At 41.3% G+C, this 21,342-nt stretch overlaps 1 protein-coding gene across 1 annotated transcript in view; it reads right to left on the bottom strand.

The window, feature by feature from the left end:
* Nucleotides 1-21,342, bottom strand: part of LOC109914231 (protein SOGA1) — a 104,051-nt gene that overhangs the window by 50,762 nt on the left and 31,947 nt on the right. Inside the window, exons 3-5 of the mRNA XM_048608557.1 lie at nt 9,857-9,919; nt 7,250-8,539; nt 86-253 (exon numbers count right to left, since the gene is read on the bottom strand). Coding sequence (XP_048464514.1) covers nt 86-253; nt 7,250-8,539; nt 9,857-9,919 — 1,521 coding nt within the window. The remainder of the gene's footprint in view (nt 1-85; nt 254-7,249; nt 8,540-9,856; nt 9,920-21,342) is intronic.

Raw genomic sequence — 21,342 nt, 5'->3', positions numbered from 1 at the left:
AGACAAATACAGAAAAAAAAATACCATATTTTCCATTATCAGCTTGTAGCTTTATTACAGACATAGATGGTTTCATAAAATTTACCTCTGTAGCATAGGAGTCACTTTCCTCACGGCTGAAGATGTTATAATCCTTCGCAGTATAATCCTTGGCATTTTCTCGGTACTCCTTGGTGTCAGAATTGGTTACACAGATCTCCGGGGTATGGCTAACATCTTGCTCCCAGTCCACTTGATCCCTAAAGTCAGGCTGCTGCATGCATGGGCAAGTTAATGAAAACAAAACAAAGGATAGGGAAGGAACAAAGAAACAAAAACTGGGTATAGTAAACATTGAAAAAACTACAAGACAAAGAAAAGTATGAAAAGGAAAAACATCTTTATTACAGTGGCATATGAGAGTGTCGTAAACAAAATTAAAAAGACAATGAGTAGAAATATGGGCTGATTTGTTTGAAAGAAAGAGAAAAGAGAAGAAAAGAGAGAGTGTGCAAACACCAGTTACGGTGCACATGCAGTGAATGATGCAGGGGTTAAACCAACAACATGCAGGCAACAGAGCTCTGATTCAATCAAGGGTGTGCGTGCACTTCTTGGAACATTCTCTGAAGCAATAAGTTGTGAACCCAAACCGACTAAACTACAAAAGCATCTGCCCGACAAGCCAAAAAGCCAATATCTAGGGTACGCTACTTCAGGTTCATCATCTCATGATTTAACTATTTACACAAATGTGTTTCATTCATTCACAATGAAGTACATTGTAGAATACTGAAACCTTGGTCGGATGCAGTTTATCCAAATATTTTGTGCTGAACAACCGAATTGTGCAAACATTTGAATTAAGCAAAATAAAATCACACGCTGCATGCTAATGCTAAAAGAAGCTAGTTAAATTAAGTGACTTTGAATTGAAAGTAGACAACTTCAAAGTTGCTATTAAAAATATATATGCTTAATTGCTATTCAGATAAATAAAATCTAAATGATAGAGAGAGCTGCAACGATTAAAGAGCTACATCTGTAGCTCTTTAGCCTCACTTTTTTTTGGAAGCACATGTATGATCACGGAGTGAATGAAGGAGAAATACATTGATGCATTATGGTATTTTATGCCTAAGGCCCATACTTCAGTTTCAATGGTTACATTGATTTCTTTACTAATCAAAAATGATCCTTAAAATAACCTTTATCTCTACCAATTTTCTGCTATTCACTTGAATCTATTGACTTTCTCCTGTGGTAGTTAAATTCACTCTCAACTACCCTTCCTAAATGGCTATCACTCAAGTGTGGTCTTGGCAGTCAATATTTAATTAGGTTATTTTGAAGATGACAGTGACGAGAGACCAGTTTGATTTTGCCTTCACCCCAATGTCCACAAATGGAGTTTTAGCAAATGCCACTGTGATCAACAGCATGAACCAGAGGTGATTTTTACATCCGTAACCAATCACAGGGCCTCACCACAGTGTTAACTAGATGTAACCAATTCATACAGATCATAGATTGAAACTTGGGAACTGAATTTTTGTGGAGTTGGGTCTTTAGAAGCTGTGGCTAGGATGCAGAAAATTGCTAGGGAAAGGGGACTGAGCCTGATTCATATTTCCCTTGTGCAGAACTCTCAAATTACACTTTAAATTTAGGGACCTTAATATAGAGAGTTAGAGGTTGGCGCCAGACCAGTTCGGGAGGGTGGATAAGGGCGCCTCTCGGAAATATCCCTTACATCGGGCAGCTAATTAGAAAACAAAACACACTGCCGGGGCCACTTGGTGAACAGCGTGCAGTAAAGGAAGCAAGTTACAAAATTAAAAAGGTGCAGTGGCTGTCCACATGTGGGTGAGAGCAAGGGGAATTAAACAGCAACATGCAGCCAGAGCCAGGAACTAACAGGGCAGCTTGAATGAGATGCTATCAAGTGAAAGGTGTACAATCACTGAAGAAGTTATCTTGGCCTAAGAGAGATGTACAAGTGGGGAGGCAATGGCCTACTGGTATTATTGCTAGACTGTTAATCCAGAGACCCAGGTAATGTTCTGGGGACCTGGGTTCGAATCCCGCCACGGCAGAGTCTAATGATGACCATGAATCCATTGCCAATTGTCGGAAAAATCCATCTGGTTCATTAATGTCCTTTAGGGAAGGAAACCGCCATCCTTACCTGGTCTGGCCTGGCCTACATGTGACTCCAGAACCCCAGCATTATGGTTGACTCTGAACTGCCCTCTGGGCAATTAGGGATGGGCATTAAATGCTGCCTAGCCAGCAATGCCCTCATCTTCTGAATGAATGAAAAAAAAAAACAGCAGGAAAAGGCTCTGAATGTCAAGAAAAATGCTTAATCATCGATGCCACTGTGGAGGAAGATCTGGTCACAAATCAACTGATGCCCATTCAACTTCTACTTGGCTGACTCTCTTCAAGTATCTCTGAAGCATCTATCTATTGACATTCCCCTGCTGCATTACCAGTCACCAATATATTCTTTAGTCACGCAATCTCCTTCCAAACTCATGCTAGCAGAGTTTCTCCTCTCTCTGGGACAGAAGTTATTCCCCGTGCATTACAGTTCCTAATCGGGAACCTAAAAAGGCCCTGGCGGCAGAAGCAGGATGCCATCTCTCCCACACCTTCTGGAGCTGTCCTCCCCTGCACCAGTCTGGCACAACAAAGCTGAAAGTATATCACTACGCAAGGTGCCTCACTTTGTTCAGTGCAACATAACAATGACTGTTGACATGCCGAAACCTGGTTATGTGGTTATACAGGGACTGATTTTGCCTGGGGTAGTGGTGATGGTGTGTGGAGTTTGGATTGGTGAGGGGAGGAGTGCACTGTATAAGCGTGGGGTGGCCCGGTGGTTTTGTCATGCCTACATGGCAGGGCGTTCTCCAATTGCACATGCCTCTGAGACACAGTGTCTGCATGACAATCTGTCACTGTGATGAGGGTAATCAATTTTGGTCGCCTATACGCTGATAGACCATGGGTGAAAGTGAGGGGAACAGGCTCTGAATACAGCATTTGAAAACGATCCCCTGAAGAATTACAATAAACTCAATTAATGCAGAACGTTGGAGCCTGAAGTTGTGTGGTCCTTCATTAGACAAGGTGCAGAGACTACATTAAACTCTTTTCTATGGAAGCTGATGGTTGGCCATCTAATGGAACTAATGAATGGCTGCCCTCCTCCTCCTGGGATTGGTGGGTAAGTTGCCTGACTCAAGCTACCTGTCTTGGTAGTGAAAATCCAACCCTTGAGGTTTCCCACATCTGTCCCCTTCACAGCAGACCCACCAAGTCTTCAAAGGGTAAGTTTGGCTAGAATAAGTGGTAATGCTCTGATACAAATCACATTTTAAACTCCAAGAACTTTAGAAAGATTTACCAAATAACATGCAACTTCAAATAAAAGTCTCTAATTGACTAATCTCACTGGTGGCAACAGTAAATATTCATTCAAGTTGGATATAGTCTTTCAAATATAGTAGATAATGCCTGGTTTGGGGGGGGTGAAAAGGGGGAGTGGGAGAGGGGTCTGGGAGAGAAGTTGACAATACTGAATACTTGGCCTTCTTCATAACGATAGCCACCACGTCTGTTGTGGTCTTCAGCAGGGAGCAAGGGTCAGCTGCTGCTGTGGTGTAGATGAACTCACGTGGTTGGCAAGTGCTGTCATAATTCTGCCTGGCCTGCTGAGCATTTGATTAAATGTTAATATTAATCTTTCGTTGGCCAGTTTCAATTGTGGAAATGGAGTGACTATCCATAATGCAAAAGCAGGCTCCATGCATGTTCAGCCTGTGACATGACCTGGCCACAATAGGCTGAAGCAAGTGTCACTGGCATCACCAGGTTGGGAACAAAGGGGTGGCAGAGCTGGAGGATGAGGGGGTGGTGGTGGTGGTAGAGGTAGAGGATGGGACTGACAAAACCAAGCTCCTCCTCTGGCATTGTCTGCAGCAGAACTTTCCTCGGCTGCTGCTCCTTCTTGCTGCTGCCCAGAAGAGGCTTTATCCAAGAGCTGGCAGGCTGTGCTGAAATGATCCTGTTTGCATTGTTTTTACAATAAAAACCCATTCTTTACCAGGACGATATTGTACGTATCTTTGTTTTCTTGTTTTTACATCTGCTATAGACTAATGATGCTCTGAATAGTTGACTGTCGTGTTTTGTTATGACCTCGCCTGGCAGTGAGGTCATGCGGGCAGTGTCATCTTTGTTCCTGGCAGCTGCTGTTCTAAGTTTCTGCATACATATAGTGGAGTTCACATTAAACACGGTCTTCCACTGAAACCTTTCAATATGTTGCAAGAATGAACATTTCTTGAATGATTAAACAACACTCGGCTGAGTTTACAGGTCTGTCGTACATTCCAGAGAGTGTCAAATATCTACCTGCATATGCAATAATGGAATTGGAAGGAAGGAAACTCAGCTGTCCATGGGATTTTCTTTTTGTGGTTCAGTTTTAGAGTCAGAGTCATACAGCACAGAAACAGACCCTTTGGTCCAACTGGTCCACGCCTACCATGTTCCCAAACTAACTTAGTCCCACTTGCCTGTGTTTGGCCCATATCCTTCCAAGCCTTTCCTATTCATGTACCTATCCAAATGTCTTTTAGATGTTGTAACTGTACCTGCATCCACAACTTCCTCCGACAGTTCATTCCACACACGAAACATATTCTGGGTAAAAAAGGTTGTCCCTCATGTCCTTTTTAAATCTTTCTCCTCTCACCTTAAAAATATGACCCCTAGTCTTTAACTCCCCACCCTAGGAAAAAGACCCTTGCAATTCACCTTATTAATGCCCCTCATGATCTTAGAAACATCTATAAGGTCACCTCTCAACCTCCCATGCTCCAGTGCGAAAAGTCCCAGCCTATTCAGTTTATTTTTATAATTCAAACCCTGTATTCCCAGCAATATCCTGGTAAGCCTTTTCTGAACCCTATCCAAATTAATAATATCCTTCCTACAGCAGGGCAACCAGAACTGCAAACAGTACTCCAGGAGGCACCTGACCAATATCCTGTACAACTTCAACATGACATCCCAACTCCTATACTCAAAAGGTCTCAGCAATGAAAGCAAGCATGCTAACTGCCTTCTTAACTACCCTGTCTACCTGTGACGCAAATTTCAAAGAATTACTTTTATGAACTCCTAGGTCTCCAAGTTCAACAACACTATCCAGGACCCTACCATTAATTGTAAAAGTCCTGTCCTTGTTTGTCTTATCCAAACACAATATCTTGCATTTATCTAAATTAAACTCCATCTGCTACTCTTCAGCCCAAAGACTCAATTGGCCAAGATCTCAATCTTAGATAACCTTCTTCGCTGTCCACCATACCACCAATATTGCTGTCAGCTGCAAGCTTACTAATCATACCTCCTACATTTTCATTCAAATTGTTTATATAAATGACACATAAAAGTGGACTCAGTACCAATCTCTGGACTAAAATGTTAGTTGAATCACACTTGTACCTTACCTCTGATTTCTTGTCTATCTCACCAACATCAACACAACTGTCCTATTGTGTTTTAAGAGCATTATTAAAATACTCTGAGTGGGGATTGATTAGTTTAATTAGCGAGATCGCTAGAGTGTGGTGCTGAATGACAGCGTGCAGGTTTAATTCCCAAACCAACTGGAGAGTTCATGGACCTGCCTCCTATTCTGTCCAAGCTTGCTGTCAAGTGGTACATTTCAACTTCTTTCTAACCAATTGTCTCTCGCTCTATCTCTGTGGAGAAGGATGTCTATAGTCCTTTTCAGCATGTGGCTGATTACCATTATTAAAACACACAATATAAGCAGCACTTGCCCATTGTTTGGTATCGGGCCTTTCAATCAAATAAGAATTAAGAACTACTGTTTCACATTGCAACAGTGATAAATGGTAACACTTAAAAAATATTTCATTGGATGTAAAGCATCTGGCATGCCCTAGCTTGTGGAAGACACAATGCGTCTTAATGTCACAATGTAATTTTTTTTCCCGTTTCATTTAATTTTGATGGAGAACATTTCAAATTGTTGCCTAGTCCATGACTGCCCTAGTTTGTCAATAACGAGGATAGGTAGTGCTCTGGATAATCCCATTCCACTATACTGATCAGTGTCCAATAATCAGTGCAGGAGGCCTAAATTACTTTACCTGGATTCTCTTTTTCAGTTATAGTCATTAATATGCTTTTTGTTGTCTGAGGATTTTGCTGGATGAAGCCTGATAATTCTCATTCCAGCCTCACAATACCGAATGAATGAAAAAAAAAAAGCAATTTATTTGCACAATATACATATAGCTTTCTGGAAAATACACTGAAATATTCAAATGTGATTTTATTGAGCTTAAAAAGACAAGTACTGACTAAAATTCAAATCCTAATCCTAGAAGTATTATGTACTGGTCTGTGTTCCCACTACATAGTTTCATGGTTGACAGGGAATCTTGGGGATGCAATTTAAGAACATACAAACTTAAACACAGGATACGTTAAGAATGCAACGTATGTGATGTACCTTAAGGAATTCAGGCTATGATACATTGCAACAGGTGATCACCTTGCAAGCCTGTAGCTCTGTTACAGATCTCTCCCTGGTGGGAGTGCAGATGAGGAATTTGACTACAGAGGATGACACACCCAAATTCCTCATCTGCACTCCCCTTTGTGTGGAGTTCTGGCAGCATGAGCGCAAACCTGTGTATGACTTTAAGCAGATTCTAATTTAAGAAACTTAATGAACTTTATAGCAAAAGAATTCAGGCATTGAAATCAATCCATTTGATTTCAAGCTACTGATAACTCAAATAAATGACAATCCAAAAATTCCCATCTTTAAAATAATTTGCTTTAATTAATAACAATGGACCTCATTATTTTACCAACTACAATTATTTATCTGTCCAAATTTCACTAACAATTGGCTTTATTGAGATGGAAGATCAAAATTAGCACAATGGGGTTTATTTTCCCCCTTCACTTATACACATGCATCATTTTCTTGTACCATGCACACTTCATTGGTGCAAAGCTCCATGCTGATTTAAGGTGTTGGTTGCATGCAATGAGTTGTTAGGTCTTCTGCAGCTAATGTTAGAGAAATTTAAATTGAGTGTTTGCTTTAGAAAACTTTTAATACTATTGTTACTTCAACTGTGTACCATGACAAACCAGGATGTTATCACGGGAACAAGAATGAAAACTGCTCGGAGAAAAATTCTCTCACCTTTAAATCTGCTGCAAATTCTTTTCCTACAGAATCCATGGGCAAGTCCTGAGACATTGTTGTCATAGTGGATAGAAAGCTTGCGGACTCTGTTAGATGGGGTAAAGGGGACAAACTCCTGCTTTCTTCTCTGATTGTTTCACCAAGACAATCAATTTTCTCAGTAACAGATGCCAACTCGGTCTTTAAGCCAAGAAGCCTTGAATTAATGCTGCTCATTAGTTTAGGATCATTGGCATTAGCAGCTTCATCATTACTTTCACTGATGGACTGATTTGGCAAATCAATAGTTGAACAAAGCTTGACATCAGAATTTAAGCCACTTGTGTCTGAAATTAAGAGATCAATGACTTCGCGAACAAGTTCGGCTTGGTCTTTAATGCTGAACAGAATCTCCAGGTCTTTCCTTCCCAACAACTTTGCAGTGACATCATCATGATCAGCAATCCTGCTGCTCCCACTGCCAGAGGTTCTCTCTTGGGTTTCCCTTGAATCATTCTCTCCTCCAACTGGGACTTCTCTCCTCGGCTGGGATGAGGAGATCTCTGCAGAGTCACTAAAGTCAGCATCAAGCTCTCGGGAACATTTCTGACAGTGGTAGGATGCCAAGTCATAACGCTGAAGGTTCGAAACAAGCACACGATTCTCATATTCCAGCTTCTTGACTTTCCCATTGAGGTCATTGATTTGGAGTCTTGCTGTCATTAGCTCTTCCTGGGAAGGTTCGGTTAACGAGGGACAACTGTCTGACCATGATGACTCCTGATTGGATTCAGATTTGTACCTATTCAGTTCATTCATGAGATGCTTATTTTGGTCCTCCATCTCAATTAAGGATCGCCTCAGAAGCTCTGCCTCCTCTTCCACAAACTGAAGATGACGCCTGAGCTCCCCAACATTCTCCCCGAACTCACCGTAGCTCGTGCTGGTAATTCCCAGTCTGATATCCTGGTTCGAGGAGTCTTTCTCACTGTGACCTTTTAAGTCATCCATTTCGGCTTTCAGTCCACGGTTTTCAACCTCCAGCTCAACTGTTCTCCTGCTCAAAATGTTGGCTTCTTCCTCAACCAGCTTTAGATGCAATTTTAGCTCAGCTTCTCTAACATGAGGAGATTCTCCGATGTCACCAACAGACACCGCATTGTCCAAATCACCGTAAAGAGAGCTGTATTTCACCAGTTCCTCTCGCATGTTTTCATTCTCTTTTACTAACTTGGTCAGCTTTTTGCACATCACAGCAGCTTCTTCTTTGGCAAAATGGAGCTGGCATTTCAGATCAGCGCTATCCTCCTACATTTAATCAAGGAGAATTATCGGCAATATGTTAACATTTGCAAGGCAAACTCGTTTAGATTACCTTGACTCACTACTATTTAAATTGCAAGTCAAGCTAAATGGCAAATGACAGCACTATCATGCTACGTTGAGCAATGTTACAATATGAAAGACACCTTGGTTTTGTAGTTTCCTGCTACTGACATTAGGTGCGAGCAAGTATTTTCTAATCAATTAGCATGGCGGAGGGTATGAATCAGAGGGTAAGTATCCCCTTGATACTAAGACGACTTAGCTGGCAGGTTTTGAACAATTAGCTGATATCTAGCAGGAACAGAATTGGGAAAAGGAGGAATATAGCAGAGGGAGTGTTATCCTCATGAATGAAACACAGAAGGAGCATTGTGCAAAAGCTGAGCTGCAGTATTCTCAAAAAAAGGATAGAAAAAAAAATTGTGTAAGCATGTTTGCAAGGAACACTAAGCTATAATCCAAGGATCATAGACTTGTTTTAACCTGTTAAATCTATCAGGGAAAGCTGCAAACTTTGCCAGGGAGTTCCCAATTGCCCAACATCTCAAATAATACCTGTAATTCTAATGTGAAAGATGAACTCTTAAACTTAGCAGTATAATGTTTTTGTTTTTAACTATGGCATTCTCTGTACCTTCCTACACCAACCATCATTTTGTTACAGGATGGACTGATAAGCCATATTGCTATCGATGCTGTCACTGAAGGAGAGGATTGTGGTATAGACTGTTGTCAAAGGGTTGCAGTTTTTTTTAAAGAAATCTTCTCAAGCAGCTTGCTTGCCCGGGGAGAGCTCATTTGAAACAGTCCAAGTGATTGTCAGCATGTTTTGAACCGTAGCAACAGTTGTGAAACTAGCAAAGACCTTTACTGTGGCATTTATAAGAACATTTCCAAATGTGGACACAAATGACATCAAATCAAGTCTGCACATTTTACTTTAAAACTCTGGTTTTAAGAGCATGGCAATGACACTTTAAGTTCCACGAAAAATCAACATGTTACTGAATAAAATGTCTCAAATTGCCTTTCTAACTAGACTCCTATTACATTGTGTTTGCTTGAGCAGTTTTCTCTGCTGTTTTACTCCCATCTTAATTTAAAACAGATAAAATTACTTCCTCCTTCAATGAACTTGTACATGTCCAGAAACAAAACGAAAAGAAACTGAAACCACATCCTATCACTTGGCCTTTTAAACATGTTCGCAATGAATTTATACAGCTGCAAGCCTTATATTTAAAGTAAATTATAACAAATCAGTGATATTGCCACCACTGAATGAAAACTGTTTGGTACCTGCAGCATGGGCTTCTTTTCTGGTTTAGCAGCAACGCGGCTACCTCTTTTCTTCAGGGAGCTCTGAAAGAACAAAGGAGTGGGTGTTTTTTAAATTAGAATTGTAGCCATTGCATTGGGTGCATTTCACGTTATGTAATCTATTTCAAAAACACAGAACCAGTGGCCCATACCAGCTATTCAGAACACACATTCTGGAAAAAAGCTGGCAACCACATGCCGAGTAGTTAATTGAGTCACACACCCTATTCCCTTCTTTCATTAAATCCTAATTTCTTAATATCTTGTGCACGCAATTATCTCTAATAAACAAAGCTGCTTAGTTAGAGATGCATAGTCAATTGTAAACTGGTATTGCTACTGAATGTAGAGAAGATGGAAAGGCTAATGGGTCAAGAACGTGGTTTTTAATGCACTCTCTCATTCCTGAAAAAGAGAAAAAAATAATCATTGCCACAGGTTTATGGAAATTCTGCAATTTGATTCTCTGGATTACTCCTACTGCAAGGACACCATGCAAATAAGTGTGGGACTCCACAGTTTGGATTAACTCTGGGTCAATTCCTCCCCCACCTAACTCTGGACAAACTACAGCTGTCCACCTGCATCCCCAAACTGAACTGAATTTTTAGCTCCCAGTGTAATCCATACTAGAAAATGCCAAACTCCTCCTCTAATCTAACACAGAACGTCAGAAAAGAAGAACTGACAAGAATGTAGTCTAACGTGAACCTAAAGTTTGTATTGTACCCAAAAGATAGTGTAGTCTAAACAAAAAAAAAAATGGAGAAGTATTTCACACTGATAGTATATTCCTGCCTACCTTTTTCAGTATGTGGATCATCATTTCACCTACTCTGGATTTTATTGATTTAAAACCATCAAGCAAATCTTTTATTCATTTTAAATGTTGCAGCGTTCACATGTAAAGTGCTTATTTAGTTGAACAGTACTGTATTGAATAGCTTTCTGTTCAGTACGATAACATAACCATCAATCCTAGCTTTCTGACTAATGAATAAATGAAAAAGTACAGCACAGGAACAGGCCCTGCGGCCCTTCAGCCCTCCAAGCCTGTACCGACCATCATGCCCTAATTAATCTAAAAACAAACCTGCCATTTTTTGATCGGTATCCCTCTACTCCCTCCCTATTCATGTACCCATCTAGGTATCTCTTAAATGTCTTCAATTTGCCCGCTTCCACCACCTCTTGTGGTGGTGCATTCCAGGCTGCTACCACACTCAGCGTGAAAAACTTCCCTCACACATTTCCCTTAAACTTTCCCCCTCTGATGTTGAACCTGTGCCCCCTTGCAATTGAAACTTCAACCTTGGGAAATAACCTCTGACCATCCACGCTATCTATGCCTCTCAATTTTGTAGACCTCTATCAGGTCTCCTCTCAGCCATCTCTCCTCTCCTCTCCGTCTCCTCGCTCTTTCCAGTGAAAATAATCCTAGTCTTTTTAACCCTTGCTCATAGCCAATGCCCTCAAAATCAGGCAACATCCTGTGAACCTTCTCTGTACTCTCTCCAAAGCTTCCATATCCTTCTGGTACTGTGGTGATCAAAACTGCACACAATACTCCAAATGCAGCCTAACAAGGGTTTTATATAGCTGCAACATGCTTTGCCAACTCTTGTACGCCACACCCCAGGCGATGAAGGTGAGCATGACATATGCCTTCTTAATCACCTTGGGCACCTATGTTGCCATTTTCAGCGAACTGTGGACCTGCACACCCAGATCTGTCTGTATGTTAACGTTCCTAAGGGTTCTGCCATTTTACAATATAATTCACACCTAACTTTGTTCCTCCAAAATGTATCACTTCGCATTTGTCGGGATTAAACTCTATCTGCCATTTCTGTGCCCATGTCGCCAATCTATCGATATCCTGTTATATACTTTCACAATCGTTGGCACTATCAGCAACTCCACCAATCTTCGTTTCATCAGCAAACTTGCTTATCAGACCACCCATATTTTCTTCCAGATCATTTATATATACTACAAAGAACAAAGGACCTAAGACTGACCCCTGTGGAACACCACTAGTTACCGGTCTCCAGTCTGAAAAACATCCTTCCACCACTACCCTCCGTCTTGTATGACCAAGCTGGTTTTCTATCCATCTAGCCAGGTCAACCGGAATTCCTTGCAATTTTAGTTTTTGTACCAACCTGCCATGTGGGACCCAATCAAATGCCTTACTAAAGTCCATATAAACTACATCCACAGCCCTTCCCTCATCAATTATCCTCGTTACTTCTTTGAAAACTTCATCAGGTTGGTGAGACATGACCTTCCTCAGACAAAACCATGCTGCCTGTCACTAATTAGTCCATTTTCCTCCAAATGAGCATATACCTTGTCCCTCAATATCTTCTCCAAGAGCTTTCCCATCACAGACATCAAGTTCACTGGCCTACAGTTTCCTGGATTATCCCTGCATCCTTTCTTAAACAAGGGAACAACATTCACTAATCTCCAGTCCTCTGGTACTTCACATGGTCGAGGATGTGAAGACATCTGCCAATGCCCCAGCTATTTCCTCCCTTGCCCCTCTGAGTAACCTGGGGTAGATCCCATCTGGTACTGGGGACTTGTATATCTTAATGCAATTTAGGATTCCCAAAACTTCCTCTTTCACTATGTTGACATTCTCTAGAGTATTCACACACTCATCCCTGACCTCAATATTAGTCATGTCTTTCTCCTTGGTGAAAACCAATACGAAGTACTCATTCAAGATCTCCCCCACTTCCTGTGGCTCAATGTACAACTTCCCTCCTTCGTCCATCAGTGGGCGTACTCTTTCCCCTGTTACCCTCTTTCTCCTAAAATATGCATAAAAACCCTTGGGATTCTCCTTGACCCTGTTTGCTAAAGACATTTCATGGCCCCTTTTTGCCTTCCTAATTGCACATTTAAGTTCCTTCCAAATTTCTCTGTACTCCGTCAGGGCTTCGTCAGTTTGTAGCTGCCCAGACTTGTCACATGCTCCCCTTTTTCTTTTGACTACCCTTACAATTTCCCTTGCCATCCATGGTTCCTGAATCCTGCCATTCCTATCCTTTAGTTTTGCAGCAACATGCATGTCCCGCACTTCAGTCAATTGGTCTTTAAAAGCCTCCCATATGCCAGAGGTAGATTTGCCCTCAAATAACTGCTTCCAATCGTCATTCTCCAGTTCCTGTCTAATTTGGGTATAATTGGCTCTTGCCCAATTAAGCACCCTCACCCGAGGGCCACGTGTCCTTTTCCATAACTACTTGAAATCTGATTGAATTGTGGTCACTAAGCCTGAAATGCTCTCCTACCGAACATCAATCACCTATCCTGGCTAATATGGCCTCCTCTCTGGTTGGATTGCCAACATACTGCCTCAAAAAGCCCTCCTGGACACAACTAACAAATTGCTCTCCATCCAAGACCCTGGCTCTACGTGACTCCCAGTCAATGAGAGAAAAGTTGAAGTCACCCACCACAACTATCCTGCTCTTTTCACACTTTTCCACTATCTGACTACATACCTGCTCCACTGTCTCCCATGGGCTATTGGGAAGTCTATAGAAAACTCCCAACATTGTGATTTCACCTTTCCTATTGCTGAGCTCCACCCATAATGCCTCAATGCAAGATCTCTCTGATGTGTCCTCCCTCAACACAGCTGATCCCTAAGCAGCAATGCAACTCCCCCAACCCTTTTGTTTTCCTTTCTGTCCCTTCTAAAACAACGATCTCCAGGAATGTTAAGCTGCCAGTCCTATCCCTCCTTTAACTATGTCTCTGTGATGGCAATGACATCATAATTCCAAGCAGTAACCCATGCTCTTAGTTCATCTGCTATACTTCTTGCATTCAAGTAAATGCACCTCCAGTCCCTCTGAGCCCCACAACTTTCCTATGCCTGCTCTTACTCTGTGATATGCATATCTCTGTCACACTTTTGTCCTCAGTCCTTGCACTTACTGGCCTAGTATTCTGGTTCCCACCCCCTTCCCACGTTAGTTTAATGAACTGAAGTACTGAGAGGAATGCTCTTGTCCGCTATCAGGAGGAAAATTATATAGTCTTTCATTGTTGCTCCAAAAAGTCCATATTTAGAGGGATATAGATTGCTATAATATGGTTCAATGTACCATGAATGGACTTATAGCGCAGTCTCATGGCTCCTAAGAAAGTAAATCTTCATTGAAATATTAATTTTGTGTATTAAAAATAGGATAACGTAGTTTTCTTATTAACATAGTCCAAAGATAATGTGTTTGAACTTTTCAGATCCCAATATCTGCATTATTTCAGACTTCCATGGGATAAAGGTAAGTTTTCTTCATTGACTACTCATTACCTTTATGACACCTGACTGATGGTGCCTCTTGGTTCATTGATACTTCAATTTTAAAATTCTCAGCTTCATTTTCAAGTACCTCCATGGTCTTGCTTCCTTTGCATCTCTGTTACTTCCTGCAATCCTACAACCCTTCACGATCTCTGCATTGCTTCAAATCTGCCTTCTTGTGCATTGCCCACAACATTTACTACACTACTGGCATCTCACCTTCAGATAACGATGCCCCAGGCTCTGGAATTCCCTTTCCCAATCTCCAACTTTAAGATTCTGCTTAAAGCTATTGCTTTGGCCAAATGTTTTACCATCTTTACACAGAGTGGTAGGTGAATGGAATGCACTGCCAGCGGTGGTAGTGGAGTCAGATACATTAGGGACATTTAAGTGACTCTTGGATAGGCACATGGATGATAGTAAAATGTAGGGTATGCAGGGCAGTTTGATCTTAGTAGGATAATAGGTTGCCACAACAGCGTGGGCCGAAGGGCCTGTACTGTGCTGTACTGTTCTATGTTCTGTCTGTCCAAATGTTGACTTCTTTAGCCCTGCATCTGATTACACTCTTGCCAAGTACATTGTCTTTAACATCATAAAGCATCCCAGTCTATAAATTTTGGTCAGGGGATTGTTAATAGGTGCCGTGCTACAACGTAGCTGAGAAATTACCATATTGGCTACGTAGCATATTTCAAGCTGAGAGCATTTTGTTATATTGCCTTCTCTGTTGGGAAGGTGTCAATAAAGTTAATTCAATCATGGCTGCCTGCAGCTGAGCATGTATTTGTCTTAAATAACAAAATAACAACAGAAAGATGGTGACAATGCAGAATGGAATTCTCTTTTATACACGTGAGAAACTAAGGACTGAGGAATATTGTGGTACACTTCCAAAACTCCTACAAATCATTTGATGAAATTTGAGTGATTTGCTCCATGTACATAATGTTCACATGTTCGAGTTAGTCAGCATGACGCGTAATTGGAAAAATAATGGCATAACAGCATGCTTGGGTCAATGGAGGAGTTTAACCCCAACAAAACAAAACAGACCGGATTAATGACAAACCAATTGCTACATATTTCGTTGATGGCGAAGGCCTTGTGGCGTTATCACTGGACTGTTAATCCAGAAACCCAAGTAACGTTCTGAGGGCCTGGGTTCAAATCATGCTGTGGCAGATGGTGGAATTTGAATTCAATAAAAAAAAAACACTGGAAGTAAGAGTGTAACGATGACCACGAATCCATTCTGGATTGTCAGAAAAACCCATTTGATTCACTAACGCCCTTTGGAGGAAGGAAACTGGACTATATGTGACTCCAGACCCTCTGGGCAATTAGGGATGGGAAATAAATGCTGGTGGAGACAGCAACACCCTCCTTCGTGAATGAATGAAAAAAGTAAATGTTTTTCTCACCATGATGGGACCAGATGCTTTTGAAGTGATGGCTCATCCAGATTGCCAAAAGAACCCTAGCGCTAAGACAATTGAATTTGTATTCTGGTACTACTAAGAATGACTTTGCACTGAGTTAGATTCCATGAAAAGAAGCAGCTGCCCAGTGAAACTGTTGCAGATTACTGTTCAAATCAAAGAAACTCTCTTGTCACTGTGTGATTGGCATGAGCTTCAAAATTAAATGAGCCTGTAAGAGGAACAATAAAATGAACAATAAAATGCACGTGCCATTTTTGCATAAAGACTGCCATAGAAACGGCAGCAAGAGATATTTGCAATTTGCAAAGGAGTCATTTTCCAAAGCCAGCAGGGGAGGTCCACTGGATTTCAGCAAGGTCCAGGCCACAGCAGCCATGATCTCTCAGTCAGAAATTCAGATGTCACCCCTGCTGTGGTAGCCATCAACTATGTAAATATCCCATTTCCAGGCAAATTGGGAAAGGCAGTCATATCTGGACAGCATATAGAAGAGGGAAGACAGTAACGTCCCCACCTCACCCCAACCACCAAAATCACAGTCAGGTGCCAAGTAACAAAAATGCACCAGGTTGAGTTTATAGTGGATCTAAAGCTAGCTCAGGGGTCAAAAGTTTTGAAGTTTTGAGAGATTGTAAAGTGGTGGGTTGCCAAAGGTATTGTGTCGGACAATGTTCCAGGGTTCATGTCAGTAGACTTTAAAATTCTTCAAATAAAGAACGAATGGAGTCAAACTCAATCTAATAACACCACACCATCTGATATCAAATATTTTTTCAAGAATCACAGAATTCCCACAGCACAGAAGGCCGTTCAGCCCATCAACTGTCACTGACCCTCTGACAAGCATCCCACCTAGACCTAGACCTAGCCCCCTACCATATCCAGGAACCCCACATTTACCATAATCCACCTAGTCTACACATCCCTGAACACTATGGACAGTTTCAGTATGGCCAGTATATCTAACCTGCACTTCTTTGGACTGTGGAATGAAAACAGAGCACCCAGAGAAAACCCATGCAGACAGAGGGAGAATGTCTATGTGGAGTTTGCACAGTCGCCCTGTGGTGGAACTGAACCCGGGTCCCTGGTGCCGTGAGGCAGCAATGCTAACCACTGAACCATGTCGCCCATTGCAGAAGGATTGTGAAGGGATTTTTGCAGAATTGTGTGCTAGCTGACAAGTTAGGCAGTAAAGTCCATGTTTCTCCTTGACACAGGCTAAACAATTTTCTGAGATAACAAGGTGTAGAGCTGGATGAACACAGCAGGCCAAGCAGCATCAGAGGAGCAGGAAAGCTGATGTTTCGGGTCTAGACACTTCATTTTTCTGAAGAAGGGTCTAAACCTGAAACGTCAGCTTTCCTGCTCCTCGGATGCTGCTTGGCCTGCTGCGTTCATCCAGCTCTACACCTTGTTATCTCAGATTCTCCAGCATCTGCAGTTCCTACTATCTCCTAAACAATTTTCTGTTCTCTTACAGAATAACACCAATATTACGACCAGTTGCTCACCAAGAACTAGTGTCCAAACATGCTCCTAGTTCAAGGTTTAAGTTTGCTTAAACATGACATCAATAGTGAAGCAAGAGAAAAGTAGAAGTGAAGATGAGTTATGATACACAAGGCATCCAATGCTGGTCAAGAAGGCCATGGTGAAAAACCAGGAGGTAATAACTAGAGAAGACTGGAGACAAACTGTCAGCGTCTTGTAGATCATTTGCCTGAAAGAGCAAATCTGTCAAAGGGATGGCTTGGTAAACCTCCTATAGTTCAAATTTCTCCTACAGCCCAAAGTGAAAGTCAGAAGATAACAAAGTCAAAAAGAAAATGAAAACTTGCTAGTATTACAGATTCCACTAGTACAGCAAAGTGAATCAGGGGCTTTGATTAAGACAAATGTCAGTCCTAGTCATTAAGTGGAGCTAGTAGTCAAAGTTAAAGCTCAGTTTGACACAGTCAGATATTCAGAAAGTGGAGTCAAGCAAATAGAAAACAGAGGAAGGATAAACCAAGAGAAGAAATGAACCAAAACAGGTTTATTGGAAGTATGCAGGAAGGAGGGATAAGTACATTTCTATTTTTCCATTACCTCTTTTCAAATGATGATATTTCTGCAAAGAAAATACCACCAAAAAAAGGAAGAACAATTTTAACATGAAATTAGTCTGGAAATATAGTCTTGTCTCTGTTGGTTGTGCTTACGGTAAAAACAAATATACTGCCTAACTTGTTAAAATTTTCACATCGCACGATGTTGGGTCAGTCATACTAATGTTACAAAATTACACAGTTTAAAATGCAAAATGGAAACGTACAAATTATAAGCACAGAGGAAATGCAGTGCATTGCCATCACTGGCAGGGGAGGGGTAAATAAAGTCAAAGTCAATTTGATTACGACTGCAAGAAAGGAAATATTCAGGGAGCCTTACTCAATTCATTACACAACAAACTGCAAAAATAAATGATCTACATTTATCTGTTTTACTTTTAACTTTAACCAATAGTTTAAATTAATTGGCATTACAAAAGATAGTAAAATCTCCACACAAAATCATGAGAATCTAGAAGAATTCACAATAAGCACATACAGTTTGCCATATCTGTCTCTGGCACCATTTTGAGATGTTATCCTGGCTCAGGTCCCAATACATTACATGGCTTTCCCCACGCATTCTTATGTGATGATGTTTAAAGCAATGCAAGCAATAATTTAAAACGTGAATCTGTGTGTTTTGTCTGTTTAATATCAAGATCCGCACAAAGGAACTCATCACACTGCAGCAAACAAACAAGCTGGATTGGGATGTCTAATTTAGCAAACAGAAAAATTATAGCTTATGTCATTTTACAATAAACTTCCAAAAACGTTTTTAAATGGTTTACGGCGCAAAATTTTTAAATGACTTTTAAGCATGAATGGTTTGAAAGAATAAAACTCCGACTTAATTTGAAAAGGTTATAGAGGTGGTAGTAGCCCATATAATTTTACTTATCCTGAATGTTTGTGTCAAAGTTCCAAATGAAAGATTTCCAAAAAAATTGCAGGAATCATACTGACTGCCATCTCCTAACTTTAGCATCAAATTACTTGGGGAGTCTCCTGTAAAATGCAGAGATTTCCAAGGGGTTGTTGCAAGCAATTTGGGTGAACTTTGAGAGTTAAGATGCCCTCAATCACTGTGACATCACTTGCTGACATAACAAGACTCCAGCGCAGTGACACCATTCCCACTACACTGCAGAGTTGGGATCTGGATGGAATGCCAGGAAAAAGGTGAGATTAGTGAGTCTTCACCATACTGGGGAGTCAGTGGGTACGCCTTGGAATAAAGGGTAAACAGAGAAATATGGGACTGGGGATTGAAAAAGAATGGGAGGCTGGAGAATAGGCATTAGGAAAGGGACAGGGACTGGGAGGCACAGTGAGATTGGGAATGGGAGCCTGGAAGGAAGGACGGATATTGACACCCGATTCTTGGACGGTACAAAGACAAGCTCTGAGATAGAGGTGTGTTGTGTTTCAAAGAAGCTGGTGTGGGGACTGGGGGAGGGGTGCGGAGAAGCGGCAGAATAACATATGCAGCATGGAACGGTGTATTTATTCTCAAAACATCAATTACTGCCAACCACTGATGTGGCTTATAATACCAAATTAAGCATAGTTGCCATGACAAAGATGATGATATAGTGAATGAAATCAGTAGTGTAGTTACATCTGTTTGCACCGTGAATCGCTTAGCTGTTGTCTTCCCGGCATGTGTCACTCTCTGAAGCTAACAATGTAACATACTCCATCAAAGTTTCACTTATTTCTGTGGTCTCCAGTGGAGGAGAATTTAATCTAGCTAATTAAGGGAGAGTACACAGACCCACAACAAACAATTAAAAGTGTCATTTATAGATGCAAATTTGATATGAAACAACAATACATGTGCTTTACATTAACTGGCAAATCACTTTTATTCTGAACGTAATCAAATTTCAAATCAATAAAACACAAAGTTACCACACCCTAGAGAAACAGCTATGGAGATCTCTGTACAAACAGCAGTGCTAATGCAGAGATCAGCTGTGTATCTTAATAAGGAGGATGCTGAGATTTTGCTGGAACAGATGCCCTATTAGTTTAACACTAATACCCAGAGCTAAATAAGAAAATGGCACAGTATCGGTTTCCAGCTGCAAGATGCAGTAAGCTTCTACAATATCTGTGCGTTAAAGCAGCAGTGAAAAATATTCCAGGCCAATTCAGATTATGGTGAGAAGAGGCCCTAAAAAGGTAAAATAAAAGAATTATTTATTGAAAAAAAATCTCCCCTTCAGGGCCTCAGAAGAACAGATCTGCTTCTATGTTCCTTCCGGTAAAGCTCAGGCTTTCCTTGCTTCAATGGTGCTTACCTAGTGCCCTTACCAGCCACACAGCCTCCACACCAAATTGTTGATTAGCTCCAGGTGATTCCTACCCTTACCGTGTCTCAGTGGGTGGGTCTATGGGGTACGCAACTTTCCAACACTTGCCGAAGCCTTCTGGCCTGGAATGGACCAACACAGTTTAAACCTAAGGGACAAAAAACCTCGGGCCTCAATTCTAACGCATCAGGTGAGTGTCCAACTCATGTTGGGATTGGTGTCCTTCAGGGGAGATATTCCTTTGTCAGAGCCATATAGTTGAGTTCTCAAAGTAAACAGCAGAACTCCAGTTTTCTTAGGTTTTTATGGCAAAAAAAAAAAAAAAAGGGCTTGGGAACTGTAAATAATTGTGGCTTGAAGCACCATGTTTTCCACTTTAGAGAAACAGCAATCATAATATAGAGAAATGGAAATTCATACATCTTAAAAAGTACTACAGTAGAAGTATTTTGCCACATTGCAGCTACCTTCACTTAAAACATAATTTGCAGCAAACTCTTGGGCAGCATAATAACCTGACGTAGTGTTATACTGCTATTAGTAACAGTATGTTTACAGTACCTATTCAGACCATCCTGTCGGCACTAGATCTCCAAGTGAATTCTATATTAAGTTTCATTAAGCCTGTGAAGATCAAAGCTCGAGCTTCAACAACCTAACATTGCCATGATTTTGACCAACTTTTTCCAAATGTGATTCCCATCTCAAATTTTGGATTCTTGTTTTGCTTAGATTTACAGCATGGACAATGCATAGAATCACAGAATCCCTACAGTATGGGGACAGGCCCTTTGGCCCAACAAGTCCACGCCGACCCTGCGAACAACATCCCACCCAGACCCATCCTCCAAACCCTTTTCCGTGTAACCCCCCAATCGTCACATCCCTGAACACTACAGACAATTTAGCACAGCCAATCCACCGAACCTGCAAATGTTTGGAATGTGGGAGGAACTGGAGCACCCGGAGGAAACCCATGCACACACAGGAGAATGTGCAAACTCCATACAGACAGACAGTCGCCCGAGGTGGGAACCGAAGCCGGATCCCTGGCGCTGCGAGGCAGCAGTGCTAACCACTGTGCTGCCCCTGTTGAGCAAATGTGCAAATAAACACCAAACACGACTACGCTCATCTAAACATGATAGAAACTACATCAAATATAAAACAGAAGTTTCCTTAGGTCCCTTTTAAATCTACCCCTCTCACCTTAAAGTTATGACCTCTAGTTTTGGACAATCCCACCCTGGGGAAAAGACCTTGGCTGCCTATGCCC

This window comes from Rhincodon typus, chromosome 19, assembly GCF_021869965.1.
Source record: "Rhincodon typus isolate 14 chromosome 19, sRhiTyp1.1, whole genome shotgun sequence".
Lineage (NCBI taxonomy): Eukaryota > Metazoa > Chordata > Chondrichthyes > Orectolobiformes > Rhincodontidae > Rhincodon > Rhincodon typus.
The sequence above is the reverse complement of the archived record's forward strand: the minus strand, read 5'-3'. Positions and strand labels throughout refer to the sequence as shown.